Source organism: Limulus polyphemus, unplaced genomic scaffold (genome assembly GCF_000517525.1).
Source record: "Limulus polyphemus unplaced genomic scaffold, Limulus_polyphemus-2.1.2 Scaffold715, whole genome shotgun sequence".
NCBI classification, from domain to species: domain Eukaryota; kingdom Metazoa; phylum Arthropoda; class Merostomata; order Xiphosura; family Limulidae; genus Limulus; species Limulus polyphemus.
In genome coordinates, this window is record NW_013666325.1 from 418,248 (window position 1) to 439,862 (window position 21,615).

The 21,615-nt window shown below is 33.7% G+C and overlaps 1 protein-coding gene across 1 annotated transcript in view; it reads left to right on the forward strand.

The window, feature by feature from the left end:
• Nucleotides 1-21,615, forward strand: part of LOC106460133 (neurogenic locus Notch protein-like) — a 93,263-nt gene that overhangs the window by 61,115 nt on the left and 10,533 nt on the right. Inside the window, exons 5-12 of the mRNA XM_022386779.1 lie at nucleotides 789-922; nucleotides 6,544-6,666; nucleotides 7,888-8,121; nucleotides 9,460-9,615; nucleotides 10,941-11,123; nucleotides 17,915-18,142; nucleotides 18,740-19,087; nucleotides 19,982-20,200. Coding sequence (XP_022242487.1) covers nucleotides 789-922; nucleotides 6,544-6,666; nucleotides 7,888-8,121; nucleotides 9,460-9,615; nucleotides 10,941-11,123; nucleotides 17,915-18,142; nucleotides 18,740-19,087; nucleotides 19,982-20,200 — 1,625 coding nt within the window. The remainder of the gene's footprint in view (nucleotides 1-788; nucleotides 923-6,543; nucleotides 6,667-7,887; nucleotides 8,122-9,459; nucleotides 9,616-10,940; nucleotides 11,124-17,914; nucleotides 18,143-18,739; nucleotides 19,088-19,981; nucleotides 20,201-21,615) is intronic.

Genomic DNA, 21,615 nt, shown 5'->3' on the forward strand with positions numbered 1-21,615 from the left:
TACAACAAACAAACAGGCGTTTCTAGAACGATCGATAAGACACTCACGTCGCGATTAGTCTATAGAAATCTATAGCCATTGGTTGGCAACATTTTTAGCATAACAAAATGTGACCCGATTTCAATCAAAATGATTCACTTATGTAAAAGTACATATGACGCTTTGTGAAAATCTGTACGTGATTGAGATAAGTGGATATCATTTTCGGATTCGGCGTACAGGAATTAGTGTAGAACATGTAAAAATTTCAAGATAATATAACCATCGCAGGCCTGTGTTATTAGTAAATTAAAATCACGACAAAAAATAAACATCGTGAAACATCAGACTTATATCAAATGTAGAATTACAAATGATACGACTTTAGAGGTAAAATAATACACGGCGTTGTGGATTTCAGCACGTGCACTCTTTGCTCTTACCTAATATTTATTGTTTTACCGTTTTAATATGATTTTTTTGTGTTCTTCCGTGTTACTCAACTGATTTTTCATTGGACAATTTTGGAATACGTTTGGAGAGATAGCGTATCCCTAACGCATTTTTAGTGCTGTGATCTCAGACATCCTCCTCTATCTAAAGTTGTATAATTTGCATTTTGACATTTGATATTCTCATGCCTTACGATGTTTATTTTTGGCTGGATTTTGGTTTACTAATAATCAAAATAATTAATATTTTTTAGTTCTTTCTTTAATTTGACTTGTTATAACTGAAAATATTTATAATTGTTCTATGATATGTTTCTATATATAGATGTATGTATGTATGTGTATAAATTCCCACAGGTGCACCTGCGACGTGGGTTACACTGGCCAGAACTGCGAATCACAATACATCCCATGTGACCCAAGTCCGTGTGAGAACGGTGGTTCATGTGAAGCTGTAGATAACCTCAATTATCGTTGTTCCTGTTCTCAAGGTACGTCTGTTTTGTCACCTATTCACTTTAGGTGCCCAAAGTTAGAAGGAAATGATCAGGAGGTGTAACAAGTTTTAGTTGTTTGTAAAAGAGGTTAGAAAAACTAAAGGATTTTTGCCTTGAATGATAAGTTTATTGTCTTCGCCAGAAACTTAAAATGTAGATGTTTCATTCAATTTAAAAATGGAAAAATTACATTTATCAAAGAGAAGATTTCACAAAAGTTTAATGGTCTTTACAAAATGTAAAGTCCCTCGATGGGACAGCGGTAAGTCTACGGATTTACAACGCCAAAACTCCCCTTCGGTGGATACAGCAGATAGCCCGATGTAGCTTTGTTATAAAACACACACACACAAATTTAAAAAAAAAGTAACGACGTCTTGCAATAATTTTAGCTTATCAAATGTTTAAGTAGTTTTTTATAGCAATTGTTTTAAGTTTATAATTTAAATGACGTGTGTTATTTTCAAGCAGTGAACTGCAGTTATTTTGCTCAGTTGAAAATACAACTTTAACTTAACAGTCCATTCCATACGCTAGTATTTCTTTGCCAGTGGCGGTTCGTGTGCATGATAAGTCGTTTAGATTGCTTTTGATTTTATATCAGTAAGTATTAATAAATGTATAACCGGCTTTTAAGGTGGATTTTAAGGGGGGGGGGGGTGGAAGGGAACATAAGCTGTTTCTTCGTAGAAGCACTTAATATGCTAGACTAATTTGGCAGTATTTAACCACAGGGAGCTTGCTGTCAGTGTGCGTCAGCTTTTTTTTATGGTAATTCAACATTTTTTTGTTTTTATTAGTAGCAGTAATGCGAAAAACCCAGTTTTTAAGCTTGACTCCTTGCATACTTGTACTTAAAACTAGAGATTACCGGTCTTATTAAATCTTTGCTTTGAGGCAAAGCAGCGTCTCTCCTTTATGGATAAGACAGGCGTAAAATAACAAGGGCGTTTGGCTCTGCTTACCCACCCCTAGGCCCCTTCTCTGTATTCTTGTCATTGCATGTCTCGTGGAGAGGCTGAGTGCTTATATATCGTACAAGGCATCTCGCACTCAGTGGCTGCACATATTTGCTGACCTCAGCCTACTCTGCTGGTTTCGCCCTGGTCGCTAAGAAGGACAATAACCTTATTGTGAGTTCCACAAATGGAGCAGTGGAAAAAGTAAAACTCCATGTTACACAGAAATGGAGAGGTTTTGGTGACCAACGACTGATGTAAGCTTATAGTCTACGATGTGCTTTCATTTATTCAGCACAAACTACCTTTAATAATTAAATTGTCGTGATATAGTGAGATTTTATTATTATTCTGGCATATTTTGGAAAGAAACTTTGGTTTTAAACTACATGCGAATGATGAACCAAACAAACCCGAATAGAATCAGTGGAATATTTTATTTTAATGTTTAGGCTTAATTTTCTATATACACGGTAATAAATGTACTTGTCTTATTGGTAAGATTTTTGTCTTCGATTTTTACTTATAAATTTTTTAATGGTTATATTGAAAACTGTAGTTTTACGTTCTTTGGAAATTTAAAAGTGTTCATAAAACAATATTGATAATGCTGATATTTTATAAGCTTAGACCTTTTGCTATTATAGAAATAGAGGATACTCTTACGAGAGTAGTAGCATACAGACAAGATAAATAGTATGCTAGTGTTTTAGAAGAGAAAGATCTAGTTGTAGGAGGAACGTTTAAACACAGAGTAAAGAACGGAAAACACGAAAATAAATTATACTGGCAGAAGTAAAAAATGAACATAAAATGATTTCTATGTTTATAGTAAATCGTCTGTAAATGCGATGAATTTACAGCAGTCCTACGTGTACACAGAACTAGTAAAGTTGAATTAACTGTGCATTGAAAATAACTCTGTATCAGAGAAAAATGAAAACTTTAACGAGACTGGTTACACAATACTTGAGGTTTTTAGAACTCTTCGTTAGTCCTTGCATTCTTATCATGGGAAGCATGTTTTTATAACATTAACTATTTTATAAAGCAATCTTTGTAATTTTTCAAACGTAGAAATGAATGAACTGTCTTGTACTTGATAGTTTTTTTGACTGAGATACTTGTAAAAGGTTTACTTTATTAAAATATATTCTGTTTCTGCGATTCGGTATTGTTGCCACAGTTCAGACAGTCGTATGGTGTGTGTATATGAGTACATATACATATATTAAAGCTAGGCACACTTTACATAGTTGTACGTGAGGATAATGAATTCCGTTAATGACAGTACAAAGTAAAACTTTGTATTTCGTTACATTTAGTTGACCTCAGATGATTAAGATTTGCTGCTGCTTGTTGCCTTTATTGACCTTGTTTGCAGTAACATTATCACCTTAAACTTTGGCAGAAACTCAATGAAAACAAAAAACTGTCAATGAACTAAGGTATTTCATCAAAATTTTCATATTAAACTTTCTTTAGCTGGTTTGTATACCACATGGAATTTTCTAGTACAGGAAACGGAAGTGGTTATGAACTTTCTGGCAGATGACGTCTTTGATGTCTAATTGTGGTGTTTAACAGCTACTAAAAGAAAAAAAAACTTCCTGTTGTGTGTGTGTGTGTGTGTGTGTGTTATTTCTTATGAGTGTGAAATTATAATCATGATTATGGTAAGAAAAAATTCGTTTGAGAGCTACACTTAAAAATTATTCATTCATCATTCCTAAGGTATATGGTAACAAAGTGGTAGAAAATCATCCTTTGGAATATTTTTTTTATTCCTTTTTCAATGTATTACCTTGGTCATGATTAAAAGTTAAATTCATGCAATGACTACTAGGTCTGTGTTTTCAGCGTTGATTGCAAGAAAGTGAAGTTCCTGAATTTGTAAATTAAACTTTTGGCTTTGAATTATTGCATGTTACAAGGAAAACAGGAACTTACTGAACGTTCTGAGAGGAGTTTCAATAATCATTAGTTCTCAGAAATGACCAGTACCTTATTCGTTACATAGAGAGAAGTGTTCACTCATATTGTGATTATAGGCTAACCTCTAAGATATAAAGATAACGTGATAAAACATCACAGGGCAAAGAAGAACTGAGGAATTTATGTTAAAAAAAAGACGTCATTGCCACTAATTTTACAAAACGGTTTCCCAACAAATACTAATTACAGCATTTAGGCTTAGCCTCCTGGGGTACTTCTTCTCCTATTCGTATTAAGGTACTCGTATTTTCCTTGGGTAATGTAGGAGTGATATTAATATTTTGTGATTCTTCATTCTAATTGGTTGTTGTAAACGGATAGGGAGGATTTTTTTGATAAGGTATCGTTTGAAGTGAACCAAATATGATTAGAAAGTATAACTATTCTTAAACTACATTTTGTTACCAGATTTTTCTTAACACTGACGCAAAAACTGTGAAAACTGCCTTTGGTAATGAACTACCAGTTACAAATAGTTAATACCATAAAAACTTTCATTTTGTCAAGTTCAGTCTTCATGGATTACATTTGAAGTCGAGTGAAAAAAAAATTGGAAATTCTAATGAAATCAGGATTTTGAGAAACAGAATATTAGGTGTGAAGAATAAGGATAACTTTATTTATTCAAACACTTTCAATTTGTTTAGTGTAATGTGTACTGCTTGTCAGCTCCGTAAATTTGGTGGCAAATTTTGTGATTGTGTTAACCATTGGCATTGCGCATTTACTTTTTCTCTTTTGATTAATTTTTATATAGCGTAGTTAGTTGCCAAGCGCAAAGTTAGACAAATGGGTTATCTATGTTCTGGCCACAGTAGGTACTGCTATAAGTCCTCAATGTTTACAGGTGAGTCACCTGGTGGCTAGGTCGTATAGAATTACATCTCAGTAGCTAAGTGTACAATTAAATTGGATATTAAAATGTTTTATTTTGAAAATTATACCAAATTCAACTTGCAATGAAAAATTATTATCCAAACATGCTGTTATGTCAGCGAATCCCTTGTACCCTACGAATAAGGTTCCTAGGAAACTCCACTGATTTTAGAAACTGTTTGATCTTTATTGGAAGTGGACCTGAGACAAAACACTAAAGCGGTGCGACAATTACAAGGCGAAACTTACACACAAAATGTGCATTCTCATGTTTCTTAAAGGGCGTTTGTATTAAGAAGTAAAGTCACATATGTTGCTGACTCACTCACAAAAATTGTTCCTTAAAGAAATTTCAAGATTTATTACACTTAGGTTGAAGATGCATTGACGTGCAAGTTAAGAGCAAAATGAATATTTGTATGTAGATGTATGAGGCTAGGGACAGTTTTGGAAAATGTTCTCATGCTTGTAACTTCTAACAGTGTTGGACATGAAATTTGAAATAAGTTATTGACAGTTGTAAAGGATTCAACCAGACACAATTCTTACACTAGAATATCGGATTAGCTGAACTGTTCTCCTACCGATGTTCTTTTATTGATTCATTGTAAACTATAAACTTAATAATTAGGTTGTCGTAATATAATTTTGGAAATAAAATGATTTAAATTACGTTCATAAAGAACTACACAAAAACTGAATCATAGGGTACAGAAACATAAGAATAGTATGGTGAAGAAACACGGTGAGTTCTCAAAATATAATGATAAATTATGAATTAATAGGTCTGATAATAAATTGAAATTTTAATTACCTTGGTAAAATATTTTGTTTTGACTTCTTCTGATGGTTACACTTGAAATAGTTATTTTATAAATACATGTGCTATTCAAAAGTTGTTATCAGTACTGATATTTTAATACTATATTTGTGACCTGTACTTCTCTGATAAATATTAGTTTATCTGGGATTATATTTTCTGAAAGTTTCCTTCCTCTGATATGCTATTTTTTATAGTTTCTACCAGTCAACGATGCAGTGCGACGTGAATATAAAGTTTGATCGTTAATTTTTTTTACTAATAAAAGTAATACACTAGACGTTTGTTGTTTTAGACCCATATGGATTATGTTTTTTTTGTTGTTCTTCTTCTTGTTGAATTTCGCGCAAAGCTACTCGAGGACTATCTGCGCTAGCCTTCCCTAATTTTGAAGTAATAGACTAGAGGGAAGGAAGGTAGTCAAAATCACCACCGTCAACTCTCGAGCTACTTTTTTACCAACCAACAATGGGATTGGTCGTCACATAATAACGACTCCATGGCTGAAATAATGAGCATGTTCAGTGACAAATTGTGAGTTGAGCGCCCTAACCAACATGTTATCCAAGAACTTTAAAATATAATAATTTTTTTTTTCTCTTCACTGCTTCACTATCTGGTGATTCAGCGGTAAGATATTACAAGAAAAGTTAAGTCATCCCGTTTCTATGGTTAAATAGATAATTAGATAAAATTAAATAGATAAATAGAATAAGTGTAGTACTGATATTTTATCATCAAGTAATTTTGAAAATAGTTTCAAAAATGTAATAGTTACGTTCTGTAGTTTCATTTGTAGCGGGAACGTAATAGGATATGATAGAGAAATTCTTTGTCTCGGTTTTACGTCCGTCTGTTAAAAGGACGAAATTTGTGATAATCCTGAAATTTTTATCTTCATGTTCATTCATTATATTTTTCATGCTTCGATAAAAATCTTGAAAATTAATTGTTTTGTTTTGTAGGATTCACGGGTACCAATTGTGATCACAATATTGACGATTGTGTTGGTAATTTGTGTCAGAACGGAGCTAATTGTATAGACGGAGTAAATGATTATACCTGTCAGTGCCCACCTACCTATACTGGTAAGCTTATACATTGTTCTATAGTCTGTTGATATCTGTAAAGTTCAGACTTAGATCTGTTATGTTTAATTACAATTCAAGTGCTATTATTTCTTTAAATTTCATGTTTTTTTTTCAAATATATGACCTGTAAGTTATGTAATAGTGAAGCACGAATGTGTTGGCATGGTGTTCAAGTAAAAAATACAGTCGAAATAATTAAAATCCTGTTGATTATATAAAAACATAAAACTCAGTTTTGTTTTTCTCAATAATATTTAGGAAGCTTTTTATAATATCGTTTTAATCTTCACAAATTTACATGAAAGATGCATTTATACAGTTTGAACAAACATACAAGTGACTGAAACCAAGTATCTTTCAGATTCTTCATCGAAACGTGGAGTTATTATCTCATATAGACCTACCGCGAACTGCTGGAATTTGTATATTTCAGAATTCTCGTGCAAATCCATACAAAAGGATGTCTGCGCATAGCCGTCTCTAATTTGGAACTTACAGACCACAGGAAAGGCAGCTAGTCCAACATCACTGACCGCTAACCCTTGGGCTACTCTTGTCTAACCGTCACTCATAAAGCGCATTCACGTCCAAAAGTGTAGATTCGCAGTTGGGGAAAGCTAACGCTCGTTCTTGCTGCCAGAATACTAAAATGTTGTTTTCTGACCACTGAAGTTTGGAAAGCTTTTATCCTCTTGATATTATTATTATATTGTTTGTTTGTTTCGAATTTCGCGCAAAGCTACACGAGGGCTATTTGCGCTAGCCGTCCCTAATTTAGCAGTGTAAGACTAGAGGGAAGGCAGCTAGTCATCACCACCCACCGCTAACTCTTTTACCAACAGATTGACCGTCGCTTTATAACGCCACCACGGCCGAAAGAGCGAGCATGTTTGGTGGGACGAGGATTCGAACCCGCGACCCTCAAATTGCGAGTCGAGTGCCCTAACCACCTGGCCATGCCGGGCCTATATTATTATATAATCAGCCCTTGTCTTTGATCGATTGGAATAATTATTTTTATTTCGGTAGATGTCTATTGTTGATCTATTGAGAGTGAGAGAGGCATATCCAGTTATTATATAATATTTAGTTTCTTCATGATACAAATCGAAAATGACTTTATGAATAAGTGAAGTGTGAGAATCAGTATTTCATGTTTATTTATAAATACATACTGAAAAACAAATAAACTTGTAATGTTTTTGTTTTCCTTATTAGGTCCTTACTGCAGCCAAGATGTAGACGAGTGTGCGTTAAGGCCTAGCGTTTGTAGAAATGGTGCAACTTGCACCAACACCATTGGCAGTTATTCATGTATTTGCGTGAACGGTTGGACAGGTCCGGACTGCAGTGAAAACATAGATGACTGCGCAGGTGCTGCGTGTTTTAACGGTGCCACCTGTCATGACAGAGTTGGATCGTTTTATTGTCAGTGTGCTCCTGGAAAAACAGGTACAGACATGTTTTTAATAAAGTACTTATTCGATCTAGTTTTGCTTAATTGGGTTTCTTTCTGAAACATGTTGCAGTATTGTCTTGAGCATGCGATATCCATCACCTTTGTTAAGGAAGAAAGCAGTAGCTTTGACGTTATAGGTTTGTCTTTCATCGGTTAATTTTTAAACATGAATATGTTCCCCCCCCCCCAAAAAAAAATGATGTACAAAACTTTGGTATTAAGTATATTTCTTTAGCTACTTATTTATTTAATTTAATTTCGAGTATAAGCAATTAACTATTCCTGGCATATCAACGGTTTGGTTTTTTGAATTTAGCTCAAAGCTACACGAGGGCTATGTGCGCTAGCCGTCTCTAATTTAGCAGTGTAAGACTAAAGGGAAGGCAGCTAGTCATCACCTCTCACAATATAACGCCTACACGGCTGAAAGGGCAAGCATGTTGGGTGGGGCGGGATTCGAACCCGCGACCCTCATTGCGAGTCAAGCGCCCTAACCACTTGGCCATGCCGGTCCCGGTATATCAATGTTATGCAGTTTGTTAAATATCCCATACATCTTTTTTGATAGTTTTTAAAAGGAAAAGTACAGTTTAAAATATTTAAAAGTTAACTACTGGCATTGCCGGCTTAACCACAAGCAAGACTTGGATGAGTTGAATATAATCATTTGAAATAAAAATGTATCCATTAATTTTATCCCTCAAAAGGTTCAACAACATGTCTTTTCTTTAATATATATATAGCAATTAGGCACGTAATTTTAACTTCTTATATTGAATAATTTCTTTAGTGGGGGTAACTCCCCCTTAGCTCTCTTGCTAACGCGACTTGTAGTAGATTAAACTATTTGCAGCCTCTAGTGCCGATTATTGGAACTTTTAAATTATAAGCATCTTACGGATTTAGTGTTTGGAAAGTATATATGTGTATATAAACGTACCATTTCAAGTATCGTGATAGTATATTTGAAACAGTCAATTATTTGTTGTTGTTAAGGGCAAAGCCACACAATGGGCTATTTGTGCTATGCCTACCATGGGTATTAATACCTAATATATAGCATCATAAAGCCTCAGACCTACTGCTGAGTCACTGATGGGAGCTAAAAGTTAATAAGTACCTGATAAAAAATACTGCCAGTAATCCCAAAGCTATTTTTTTACGATGATAGTTGTAATGTGTGTCAAATAGTTCTTATCTCGCAAATTCTTATATTATTCAGTAGTTTTGGTCTTTTAATGCCTTAGTGTTGCCTGAAGGACCTTGTTATTGGTTTATGTGTGTACTGTATATATAAAAGATCATATCTTAATATTGATTTGTGTGTTTAGGTTTATTGTGTCATTTGGACGATGCCTGTGCCAGCAATCCTTGTCATTCTGGGGCCGAATGTAACACCAACCCAACAAATGGTAACTACCTTTGCACCTGTCCGAATGGCTTTAAGGGAACGGACTGTACAGAAGATGTCAACGAGTGCCAAGAAGGCACGTATTAATGTTTTATGTTGTCATTTGAAATTATTTGATGTAAATATATAGTATTACATAAAATGTTTGTTGTTGTTTTCTGCAATCTGTCCACTGCTGTGAATCGGTCTTTTTCTTCGTAAGACCAGCCGGGTGACTCAAATGTTTGTACTTCTTAAGTACATTGATAAGCGTTGATCAACCACTAAATGTTAAAAAATACAGTTAAGAAAGTAATTAGAATTCCAAGTTTAGATAATACTGAAATATAGTTTGAACAATAAAATATTGACCTATACTGATTTATTATATATTGGATTAAACAACTTTGTTTAACCATACGTATATGCTGATACAGTGGTGTAGCAATATATACGATCTGTTTAACACCTGTATATTTGTATCAAAGCGAAATCCCGACCATTCGACAGTGCAATGCTGCCACGGAATAGTAGTTTTTGGGTGGAGGAATATAAAATAGCCTTTTCAAAGATGTAAATCTAAAGAATGCAACATTTCAAAGTCCCAAACTCTAGTGTTCACCACTGAAGAGGAAAAACTCGCAGAATGTTTAGGGTAGCAACGGGCTTTCTCATCACAACCCAACTAGGAGGAACGTGATTATCTGAACAGTGAAGGCCGTAGTTCAGAAGAAGAACATTCCGAACCAAAAGCCATTGTCATGAAGCTGTGCATATTTTTTTGTACTGTGAACAAGATAATAAACAAGGAGCTGAAGTTGACGAAGGCGCATAGGTCAAAACTTCACAAGCTACGTTTCCAAAATCAAGGCAGTTTTCTTGAGATAGATGGCGGAAGAAACTGTGATCACTGAAATCTTACTCGATTTCACATCTGTCAACTTCCCCAATACATTTTGTTTTCTTTCTATTCGTCTACTTAAACATAGTCTTGGAAGCTGATAAGTCGCGATTTTGTCCAGATGTGGTCAAAAATTGATTTCGTAGTTCTTTACAGAAGCTTGTTACATTGGAGGTTATGATGACGGGCAGTGTTGTTTAATCATAACTATCAAACGGAACACAGTCGACTATAGGAGAGAAAGTAGTTCCAAAAGTAGTAGGGAAACTTAATATCGTTCTTTTAAAGTGTGATTAATATCAGTATACGTGTAATTTATTAATGTGTGTGTGTGTACACATAATTTATTTGTCTTGTCAAAAATATATTTTCACGTTACTTAACAAGAGTTATCTTTAATAAAGTTATCTGGAAACTGTATTTCGAAATTACGTTTCTCAGCGGATTATGGTGCAGGATTTGTTAACCAATATGGCAAAATATATTTAATATTTCATGCAGTATCTGTATTTTTTTTTCAGGTTTACCTTGTGAACATGATGGATTGTGTGTTAACACTCCAGGTTCTTTCATGTGCAATTGCAGTAAGGGTTTTACTGGGCCCAGGTGTGAGATTAACATAAATGAATGCGATTCCAATCCCTGCCAAAACGAGGGGACTTGTTTGGACGAACGAGGAGGATTCCGTTGCGTGTGTATGCCAGGTCAGTATTCGTATTTGTCGATTACATGCGTTACGTATTCTTAATAATTTTACACTTACAGAAACAGATGAAACAAAAAAGAAGCTGTAAGCTGCTTTTGTTTGGTGTGTAGAAAAGATGGATTATCCTCTTGCAGTGCATGTTTTTTTCGTCCGTGAAAAAACTTTGTATGTATCTGGAATGTGTTATCGGATATAACTTTTATCAAACTATAATTACCAGTTATAGCGCTACGCTACGGTAATTTAAAAAAAGAAATTAAAACATTGACTTTTACCCAGGGGTGAAATTCTGTCGGTACTCACCAGTACTGAGTACCGGAACATATTTTTTAAGGCGGTACTAGTACCGGGACTTATTTGAGCTGCTTTTTGTTTTTTATGTTTCAACGTAGATTTTTTTCTTTTTCAAAACAGATTCACTTTACCTAGATATATACCTCTACTTTTGTTTTTGAGATTTTCACCCCTGTTTTAGTACTGTACTCATTTGAAAATAATTTTTTTCATTGAAAGCGAGTACAACAGCAAGACAATGATTAATAGCTAATTGTACATGTGCAGTATGCATGATTTGAAAAAGGTAACGGTGTGGTAGATGTTGGTGTGTAATAAGAAATACTTTTTTTTAACAAATGTATTAGTATGTGTTGCGCTGATATATTTTTCAATATGTAGAAACAGTGCAGTTGTTTCTTTTTGGGGAGGATTTGTTCGTTTATAGTTAAACACAAAGCTACACAATGGGCTATCTGTGCTCTGCAGTTTCTAGCAGTGTAAGTCCGCAGAGATACCGCTGCGCTACTGGGTGGTTTTTGGGGGAGGAAGAGCAATAATATTACAGTTTAGGGCCCCCAGTGAACTAGCACCGTCCATGATAATTATCTTATAATTGCTAAACATGTTGAATACCTAAGCCTTTAATATTCAGTTTTTATTATTATTTACGTACTATTGGATGTATGTAATTTGATTAAGACTTGGATTGTGTTCTTATGCATAAAAATGGCTCGTGTGTATTATCGCTGAGTAATATTGTGAAGAACAAAAATGCACAGTTTAGAGATCAAAATGGAATACAAACTAGGCCAACCTTCATCAAAAAGTAGAAACAATACATTACTGATTAGCAGTAGTGTTTGTCTGTTTAATTTCTTTGTTGCCTAAGGTTAAGAATAACATTTTGGAAAATTCTTTACAAATTGTAAGAAAATGAAAGAACGTCATCAAATACTACTAAGGAAATAAACAGATTTGGAGCTGGAAAGTGAGTCCACTTTAGTAATATGATCAGAAGTGTGAGACTGATTTGAGTACCAGTAACTATGTTAAGACTTAAAATTGATCGTTTTCTTGTTTGTTAAAGAGGTTTGTTGTATTATTTTTGAACAACATTAGGAAGGAAAACAAAAAATGCACTGAGATTAAAATGGAGTACATTGTGTAAATTAGGTCAAATTACATCAGGTGATAGAAACGCCACGTTACTACGTAGCAGTACTAGTATTCTGTGTAATTTTTTCTGTTGCGCAAGGTTTAGAATAATATTTTGGAAACATTTTTTTTTACAAATCTCACGATAATAGAAGAACGTCATCAAATATTAAGTAGGTAAAGGTGTAGTTGGACGCGTTAAAGATTCCACTTTAGAACTATGATCAGGAGCGCGTGACTAATTTGATTATCCATGACACGGATTTCTTCACGAGCTTTTGGGCCCAGCAGTAGTTTGATAGGGTATGTTTGTTGCACCTTGAAGGAGGAGGGGATGGCAAAAGTTTAGTTTTTGAATGTCGTGATGCACGATTTATTGTGACGTAAGAAAATAAGTAAGTACAAAGAGGGCACCCAAATAACTTAAAATAATTGCCACGGCCCTAAGAAACAGGTAATGGCCGAACGTGAGCATATATATATTGTGGTAACTTTGGTTTTATATTGCAACGGTGCCCATCCATTGGCTGAAATATTAGTTCAGAAAACGACAACATAGGAATATAGGTCATTTTATCAGAACGTAGACTTGCATGTAATTTCATGGAGTTTTAAGATCAGTAATAATACTCAATGGGAGTTTATCAAAAAGCAGTTTAAAAAGGGCTTATGAGTAAAAATAGGTTCCCTGTCTCATCCAAAAATTTGATTGCCTTTTAATTTTAGACTACCTAAATGTTTATGATATGATCTCATGCAGTATGTATATATTTTTAGCTTATGTTACTGTTTTAGGTACTTGTTGGCTGTGTATAATATATAGCTTTTATATTTATATTGTGTGGATAAAAACTCAAACATGTTAACTCAACCACTTCCTTTAAGTAATGTTGACTGACTTCTTACCGTCGAAGCAAAAAACTTGATGCTACGTACGATTTAGCGTTACTAGCAGTTTGAGTTTACTTATAACGCCTGGAAATGCCATAAAATGTTAACTCGTGGTATGCAGCAAAAGTAAATTATGGTTTCTGTCGGTAAACTTCATATGTTTAAAGCAACAGTACAAGTAGAAACCATAACGCTGTACGATGTTTAGTGGCCATCATGATAAGCCTAAACCATTGTAAAATGCAATTAACTCTTTCATTGTCATTATTAGAAATAAAAAGGTTTCTTAGTGCCAGTTTTTTTTTAAATACACATTAAAAGACACGTGTTTTAGCATTTCACTACCTATTTGAAACATGAAACTGATAAACTTTTGGAAGTTTGATGTGTATAAAATTCCAAGCTCCGTACCTTGTAGCATGATGATATATTTTTCATACAAGTAGGAGGACAATTTTATTTATTATGTGTGTGAAAAAAATACCTTTGAACAAAACTGGTTTAATTAACCGCTCAGTACCATATTTTAAATTTGTTTGTAATTAAGTACAGAACCACACAATGGGTTATCTGTGCTCTGCCCACTACGGGTATCGAAACCCGGTTTCTAACGTTGTAAGTCTGCAGACATACCGCTGTAGCACTGGGGGCCGTATTTCAAATAAGAACAAGAACGAATTGTCACACTGTAAGATGTTCTGTAAACACGTTTGTTTGAGATATTTATGTGTAGACATTAAAATAAGTTAGACGATTACATTTTACTCTCGACTGGTGTACAACTGCTGTCGAGTAAAACTAATTTAGTTTTTTACAATTGAACTGAAAATGTTGGTTGGAAAATTAAAAATGCAAATATGATTTTTAACTTAAATGAATGTAATACACAAAAATATATAACAAAGTCATTTTATTAACGCCAATTCGACAGTAAGTACACTGAATTAAGTTGATGCCTGGCCTAAAATTAATCCTCCAATTGTTTTCACTTTGAAAAACAGTTAAGCAGATGTTAGGGTTATTTTTAGAAGGTTATTAATGAATTAAACAAAGGCTAGCTAACTGACAGGTGAATTATGACGAAACTATGAAACCATTTCTGCAAAAAACAACAACAACTGAGAACAGGTACACTGTGTTCGTATGTATGTCATTGCACAAGAAAACTAAAACTTATGTGATTAAAATACATTGAATCATCATTGGATACCCTCGTTATTAACGATATTTTCGGCCCTTTCGAGAAAAGAGGAGATGAATTTTACACTCGTAAAATGGTATTCGTTATTAGTATTCTTGACATTGTTCAACACAAACTGGAGTTTATTACGAGAACATTTTTATGAATTTAAATAAAATGATCTATATCTCCAGAATGTAACTTTATTAGCTCAATATTTCGATATTCGTCAGGAGCTATCGATTTCTTCTCATTGTTGGTTGTTATATTTACAAATCCTACGTGCTGAAGTATTAGGCCTCACGTGGTCAGAACGAAACCGAGTAGATTAATGTTAGAAGATCATGTAAAACAAACTTAACTATTGAAGTCACGTTCCTGCCTTAAGCCTACATCAGACAGTTACCGACCTTTTTTTTAAAACAATATAGGTCTATTGCCGAAATGTTGCCATTAGTTTTTGTTGATTTTACGTCAGATTTTACCCTACTCATTTTTATTTTGTTTTGTTTAAATCTGTATATAAGTATTCTCAGAAGAATACCAAGAGGATGTAAACATTTATCAGCTACTTGAAGCTGATTGACTTATGAATATTAGACTTGGAATAATTCCGTCAGTAGTTTCAGAATGTATGTAATTACTCTTAGGTGGCCAGGTGGTTAGGGCACTCGACTCGCAATCTGAGGGTCACGGGTTCGAATCCCCGTCCCACCAAACATGCTCGCCCTTTCAGCCGTGGGGCGTTATAATGTGACGGTCAATCCCACTATTCGTTGGTAATAGAGTAGCCCAAGAGTTGGCGGTGGGTGGTGATAACTAGCTGCCTTCCCTCTAGTCTTACACTGCTAAATTAGGGACGGCTAGCGCAGATAGCCCTCGTGTAGCTATGTGCGAAATTCAAAACAAACAATACTCTTAGGTAAACATCACAGAATACTGTCAAAATGCCCAAAATATTTATATTGTAGGATGGCTTCTATACCTAAAACTTGTATACAACATTAATACAAATGTTGATAGTTTCAGATGGTCTGCCGCTAACAAGCACCAAATATGTTACTATTGAGGCTTAGCCTGCGTGCTATTTAATACGTCCATTCTTCAGTGTTTTTGTAGTTTTTAATTGTAAATTAGTATACTTTCTACCGTAATTTAAGTTCTTCATGACTGATCACTTAGTTTTCACAACTACGTAATAAAAACAGTACGTACATGTACGTGTGCATAGGTTGAGTGAAAGGATGGTTTTGATTGAAAGAACTGGAATGAAAAGGGTGTTAAAGAAAGGGGGAGACAGGCTAAACGTACTTGAGATTCTTGCTCGCGGTTTACGAGACCTCTGCTACAACTCATGAGTTCCAGCCTTATTGTTCATGCCGTCGGGGTTATTAGGATTTTTGTTTTCTCAAAGGAACGAGCTGGCGTAGTTCACTTGAGAGGTCATGGCTGGTAGTTCTAATATAATGTGGCTTAGTCCTCTATCCTTATAGGACAACTTGTAGAATGACCTTAATGCTGTTTTGTGACGAAATCTTTTTTCTTGTTGTTGTTGCTGTACAATACATATGAACAGATTAAATCGTGATATATATATATATATATGACTAATAATTTAAAAATATCATTAATTTTAAAGTATTGTGTGTTTTCTTATAGTATCTGCTGTATCCACCGAGGGGAATCAACCCCCTGATTTTAGCATTCTAAATCCGAATACTTGCCGCTATCCTACTGGGGGACATTTAAAGCAGTGTTCAGAGCTGAGACTTAAAGCTTACAGATATGTATTACAGGTCATATCCTCATTGTGCTCAGTCAATAGTAATGTAGAAGCAAATAAATTTTTGATTTAACTCAAACATATTAAAATAGCATGAGTCAGTTCCTTAACGTAAGCATATACTACAGTTTACTAACCTCGGCCTAGATTTACGTCATAACTTAGAACCTAGCTTTAAAAAGAAAAACGCATATATATATGCTATTCACGACCCGCAAAATATATGCGGTAGTTTTCGTGCCCTTCGCTTGAATTTTTCCTTATTCTGTCATTTTCACTCATGCCATTTAAGCTATGCTTTCTTGCGGGCACTGTGTGTTAGATCAATAAATTATGATCTATTTGAAAAGAAAATTATGCGGTCAGACAAACAAACTCACGTAGACGTAACTTTATTTAATAAAACTATACGTGAAGTAAATAATAAAATAATGGTATTTATAATAGTGCACAGTTATGAGTGTTCAGTGTATGATGACACGGGTTTTACTAGTTGAAACAAAGGAACTCACAAAAACGAAGAATAAAACCCATAGTAAAGAAAAAGAAGCTAAAAGGTATTTATAGCAGTCTATGAAACGAACCGAAGCTAAATTATTGCAATGTAAAGTAAATACGGAGTTGTAATGAGGGAAAACTTAGCTGAATATGCAGAAACATCTGAATTCTTGTTCACAACGTGATAAGCATATAGTTTTGAATGAACTGTGTATGCCCATAGAAATTGTATTAAGTTCAATGTTCATTTTTTAAAGAAATTACATGGGTTAAGTGTTGTTTGTTTGGATACTTTGCAAATAAAAAACTAAAGTTGAAATCGAAGCCAGTTGTCACGTGATGACAACGATATTGTGCCATCGTGTACCATACCTTGCATTAAAATGTCTGACTAAGCAAAAAAACAGGTAAGATGATTCTGAAATGAAAAGCCAATATGCAATCCGGACTCCTTGGACAATAACCTTTTTAACGATATAAGATTTGTAGCGTTTGATCGTGAAATTTGCGAGAAAAGTTCTGGACAGACAAACACAGACATATTACTTATGTAGACTTTTTTCTAGCCTTATGCATTTTTTTCATCACTGCTGATAATTTTGATAGGTGTACTTAATCCAAAACAGTTAACTAACGTTAGTTATATATATAAATATTTTTGTGATATTAGATGGTATTCTAGTAAATTTAACAGTCTATGTAAGTATTCAATTCAATTTGGATAGGAAATTCGTGTTTAATACTTACTCTAAATTCTATGAAAGGAAAAGTTAAACAGTGCTGTTTAAAGGAAATAATGTCAAACAATAGTAACCCTTTTATATTAAGAAAGTAAAATTTAGAGTACATTTTTTAGTAAATAGGATAGAGTTGATCTTTAAGAAATACTTTCAGTGTTTATTAACATGGTTAAAGTTTCTTTAAAATGCACTTTCTGTGAGAAGTTTTGCTAATGGGCTGAAACTAAATATTAATAATAAATAGCTCTGTGTTTCTCTATGAATAGGCTATAGTGGGATACACTGTGAAACTGATACTGATGAATGTATGCCAAACCCATGTTTAAATGGAGGAATATGCAGTGACCTCATCAATGGGTTCAAGTGTCTTTGTCAAGTTGGTTTCAATGGAAAAAAATGTGAAATGAATATTGATGATTGTGTGAGCCAGCCTTGTCAACATGGTGGAACTTGCCATGATGGAGTAGCCAGCTTTGCCTGTGATTGCCTACCTGGTGGGTTCTTTAAACATGTACATTATAAAGTGTTACTGTTAGAATTGCCATCAAATTCCTACTTAGGTAAATTGTTCTGGATGCCTGAGAGTCATTTTCTTTTCTCGATAGGGATTCAGTAAAACTTTCAGCATGTTATTATCTTCTTGTTCCTATTTTGAAGTCAAGATAATTTTTCGAAATGTTTTATTAAAAGTATAAAATATTTCAACTTTCTATTCAATGAATAAATTGCAATTTTTAACTGTTATGTGTAGTTATGAATTCTCTGTCATCAATTTCAATATTTGATTGTTAATTTTACAGATTTTTGAAACGGTGGTCAGTTTTTACTTTAGTGAAATATTTGAAAATATGATATTTTTGTCAAGCATAATGAAATACTTGTATTTTCCTCCTCATTATTTTTTCTAAGATATATCTTTTTCTGATTTTTCATTCACAACTGAAATTAGTGTTATTTACCAAACTATTTTTTTATTGCAAAGCAAATTTAGATAAGTAATTTTTTTAAAAGGGTTTTGTAATTAACTAGTATTAGTTGATGAGGAATTGTAAAGTAACAGTCTCCTTCAAATGTAATATTTTACTCATTAGGTTTTACTGGATTTGCTTGCGAGACGAACATTAACGATTGTCAGTCTTCTCCTTGTTATTATGGAGAGTGTATAGATGGTATTGGAAGGTTCACATGTAACTGTCATAGAGGCTATACAGGTATTCTGTGCCAGACCCAGATTAATGAGTGTAGTAGTAATCCTTGCCAGCATGGTGGGCACTGTGAAGATTTCATTGATAGATATCAGTGTCGTTGTCGACCAGGCACGACAGGAGCCAACTGTGAACACAATCTAAATGAGTGTGCCAGCAACCCATGTCGCAACAGTGCCTTATGTGAAGATGGAATCAATTCATACAGATGTATATGCCATCCAGGATTTACAGGTGTGTTTGTGTGTGCATACTTGTTATAGACGCAAAAGATTACTTTTAGAAGTTGTGTGAAGTCGATGCTGAGATATTTTGATTTGTATATGTAAACTGAACAATTTGTTTTATCTTAAACTAAAATAGTAAATTTTTTGCAAAGAAAGCTTTTCTTTTATTACAAGGTTTACTAAATATTTTGCTGGCTTTGGTACGAAATATTAACCTAATAATACTTTTAAGAATGAAGATTTTTTTTCTGTGGAAATTTTAAAATAATACTTATTTATAGTACTTTTGTATTTGAATATAAACACCTTTCTTTATTATTGGTACTCACAGCTTTAAAACATTCTTTTAATCATTTGTGCATGAGACATTGTACTTGTATTGTTAATTACCTATGAACAAATTGCTCTGTATTAGTATTTTATTCTGAAAAACAATTTGCACAGTCAGAATATTAGTAAATAGAACATTTTGTATTATTACAAACCTAACACACACGCAGTGACTCTGTGGTAAGTTTGAAGGCTTATAATGCTATAAACTTGGTTTTGATACCTGGAGCACAGCAGAGATAGCCCATTGTGTATCTTTGTGCTTAATAACAAACAAAAACTTTACATAATTCGTTTTTGCTGATAGTAATCTCAAATTTGTTTAATATCAATAAGAATAGCACAGAAAACAGTTTAGTATATTTTATTTTTACATTGTCTTTTACACATTAAAATTGTTAACCAATACTTCAGAAATTGCCATATATATGTATATATATATATATATATATATATATATAGTACTAAATCATCACTACCCATTTTAGATTAAGATTCCTAAACTTCATTTACTTTTACTAAAAAAGGTTCTTCTTAGCGTACTCTCCACTAATTTTTTTTTATTTTTCAGGAACACACTGTGAAACAAATATTGATGAGTGTGCAAGTCACCCTTGTGCTAATGGAGGGGTGTGCACAGATCTTATCAGTGGTTTCAAATGTGATTGCCCACGAGGATATTATGATGCTCGGTGCCTCTCTGATGTCAATGAATGTGAAAGTAACCCGTGTTTAAATGGAGGGACATGCGAGGATGAAGTAAACAGATTCATTTGTCACTGTTCAAAAGGTGAATATTGTGAAATTGTATTTACTAAGCTAATATATACTGTAAAGAGGAGGATTAATGTAGCTGTTCACAGGAATGTAAAAAGTACTAAAATATGTTACTGAAATTCAAGTAAAAGTACTTTGTCAAAAAGTTACTCAAGTACAAGTAAAAGTATTCATCCTGAAATTCACTTAAGTTAGAGTAAAAAAAGTATCTATGAATAGGTACTCAAGTAACAAAAGTAAAAGATACACTCATTCTCCCAAACCCTACATGTATGTTGCGGGCCATGAGGTCTAGAAACAAAACCCTGTATGGAAAAGATTTACAAAACTACATAAATTACCAGTGATTTAAGATTTGTTATTATTTTAGTTATCTCGAACACATTTGTTGTGTATAATTGATTCCTGTTGTATTCACAACTACACCTATGGTTTCAGCCAACTCATGCATGAACTTATTACAACAGTAATGCCAATAATGAATATTGTACAAATCTTATTGTTTCAGAATAAAATACATAAGGAATTAAAAAAACAAGTATCTGAATTCAACCAACTATATTATGCACAAAATTTCTTATTCCATTTGAGAAGCAACTGGTTTTCAAAGTTGCCACAGTCAAGCCTTGCATGTAAAGGGCTTAAAATCTGCCCAGCACAATTGAAGAGAGGCTCTCAGGCAGCAGAGGCAGGGAGTAGTGTGTTCAAATGGATGGTTATGTCAAGTAGGCTGGAGAAAAGACTTAAAAATCTCCATGCCATTAACAGAGCATGCCAGGTATGTCACTAGGCCCCCCTCTTCCCGAAGCTATGCTGTTAACTTCAGAGTTCCCGTGCACGCCTTACGTTTTGACTGCCTGCCACGAATTGTATAAAATGAAAGGTAGTGGAGTAAAAGTACAAGTAATTCTCCTAAAAATTAGTTAAGTCAGAGTAAAAGTATTTGGAAATATAAATACTTTTTAAAAAGTAGATACTGACAAAAGTTATTCAAGTACTGTACTGAAATAAAGTTACTTTGTTACCCTTTACATCTCTTGTTTTCCAAAACATAAAATAGAAGAATTTTTTTATTTTACAGAACAGTATATTCTGACAATTAGTTATTCAGTAAAAGATATAAATAGTTAAACCAAGAATATTTTAAAAAACTATCATGGAGGATATAAAAATGAATGTCACACTAAAGTTTGAAAAGCTAATGTGTGTCTAGTTTAGAGATGCCCTAACAGAAGATTATGGTAAACTTGCAATATTGTACCGATAGTTTCAGCAACTAAATTATTATTATTTTTTTTAAGTCATTGATACAGATTTTTGATCGGTCATCATAATAAATTCCTTAGGTGTGGAAAGATAAACATTTGAAAAAAAAGTCACTTAATATAAAAGAACTGTGTGCGAAGTTTCTATACAGTTACCTTTTTA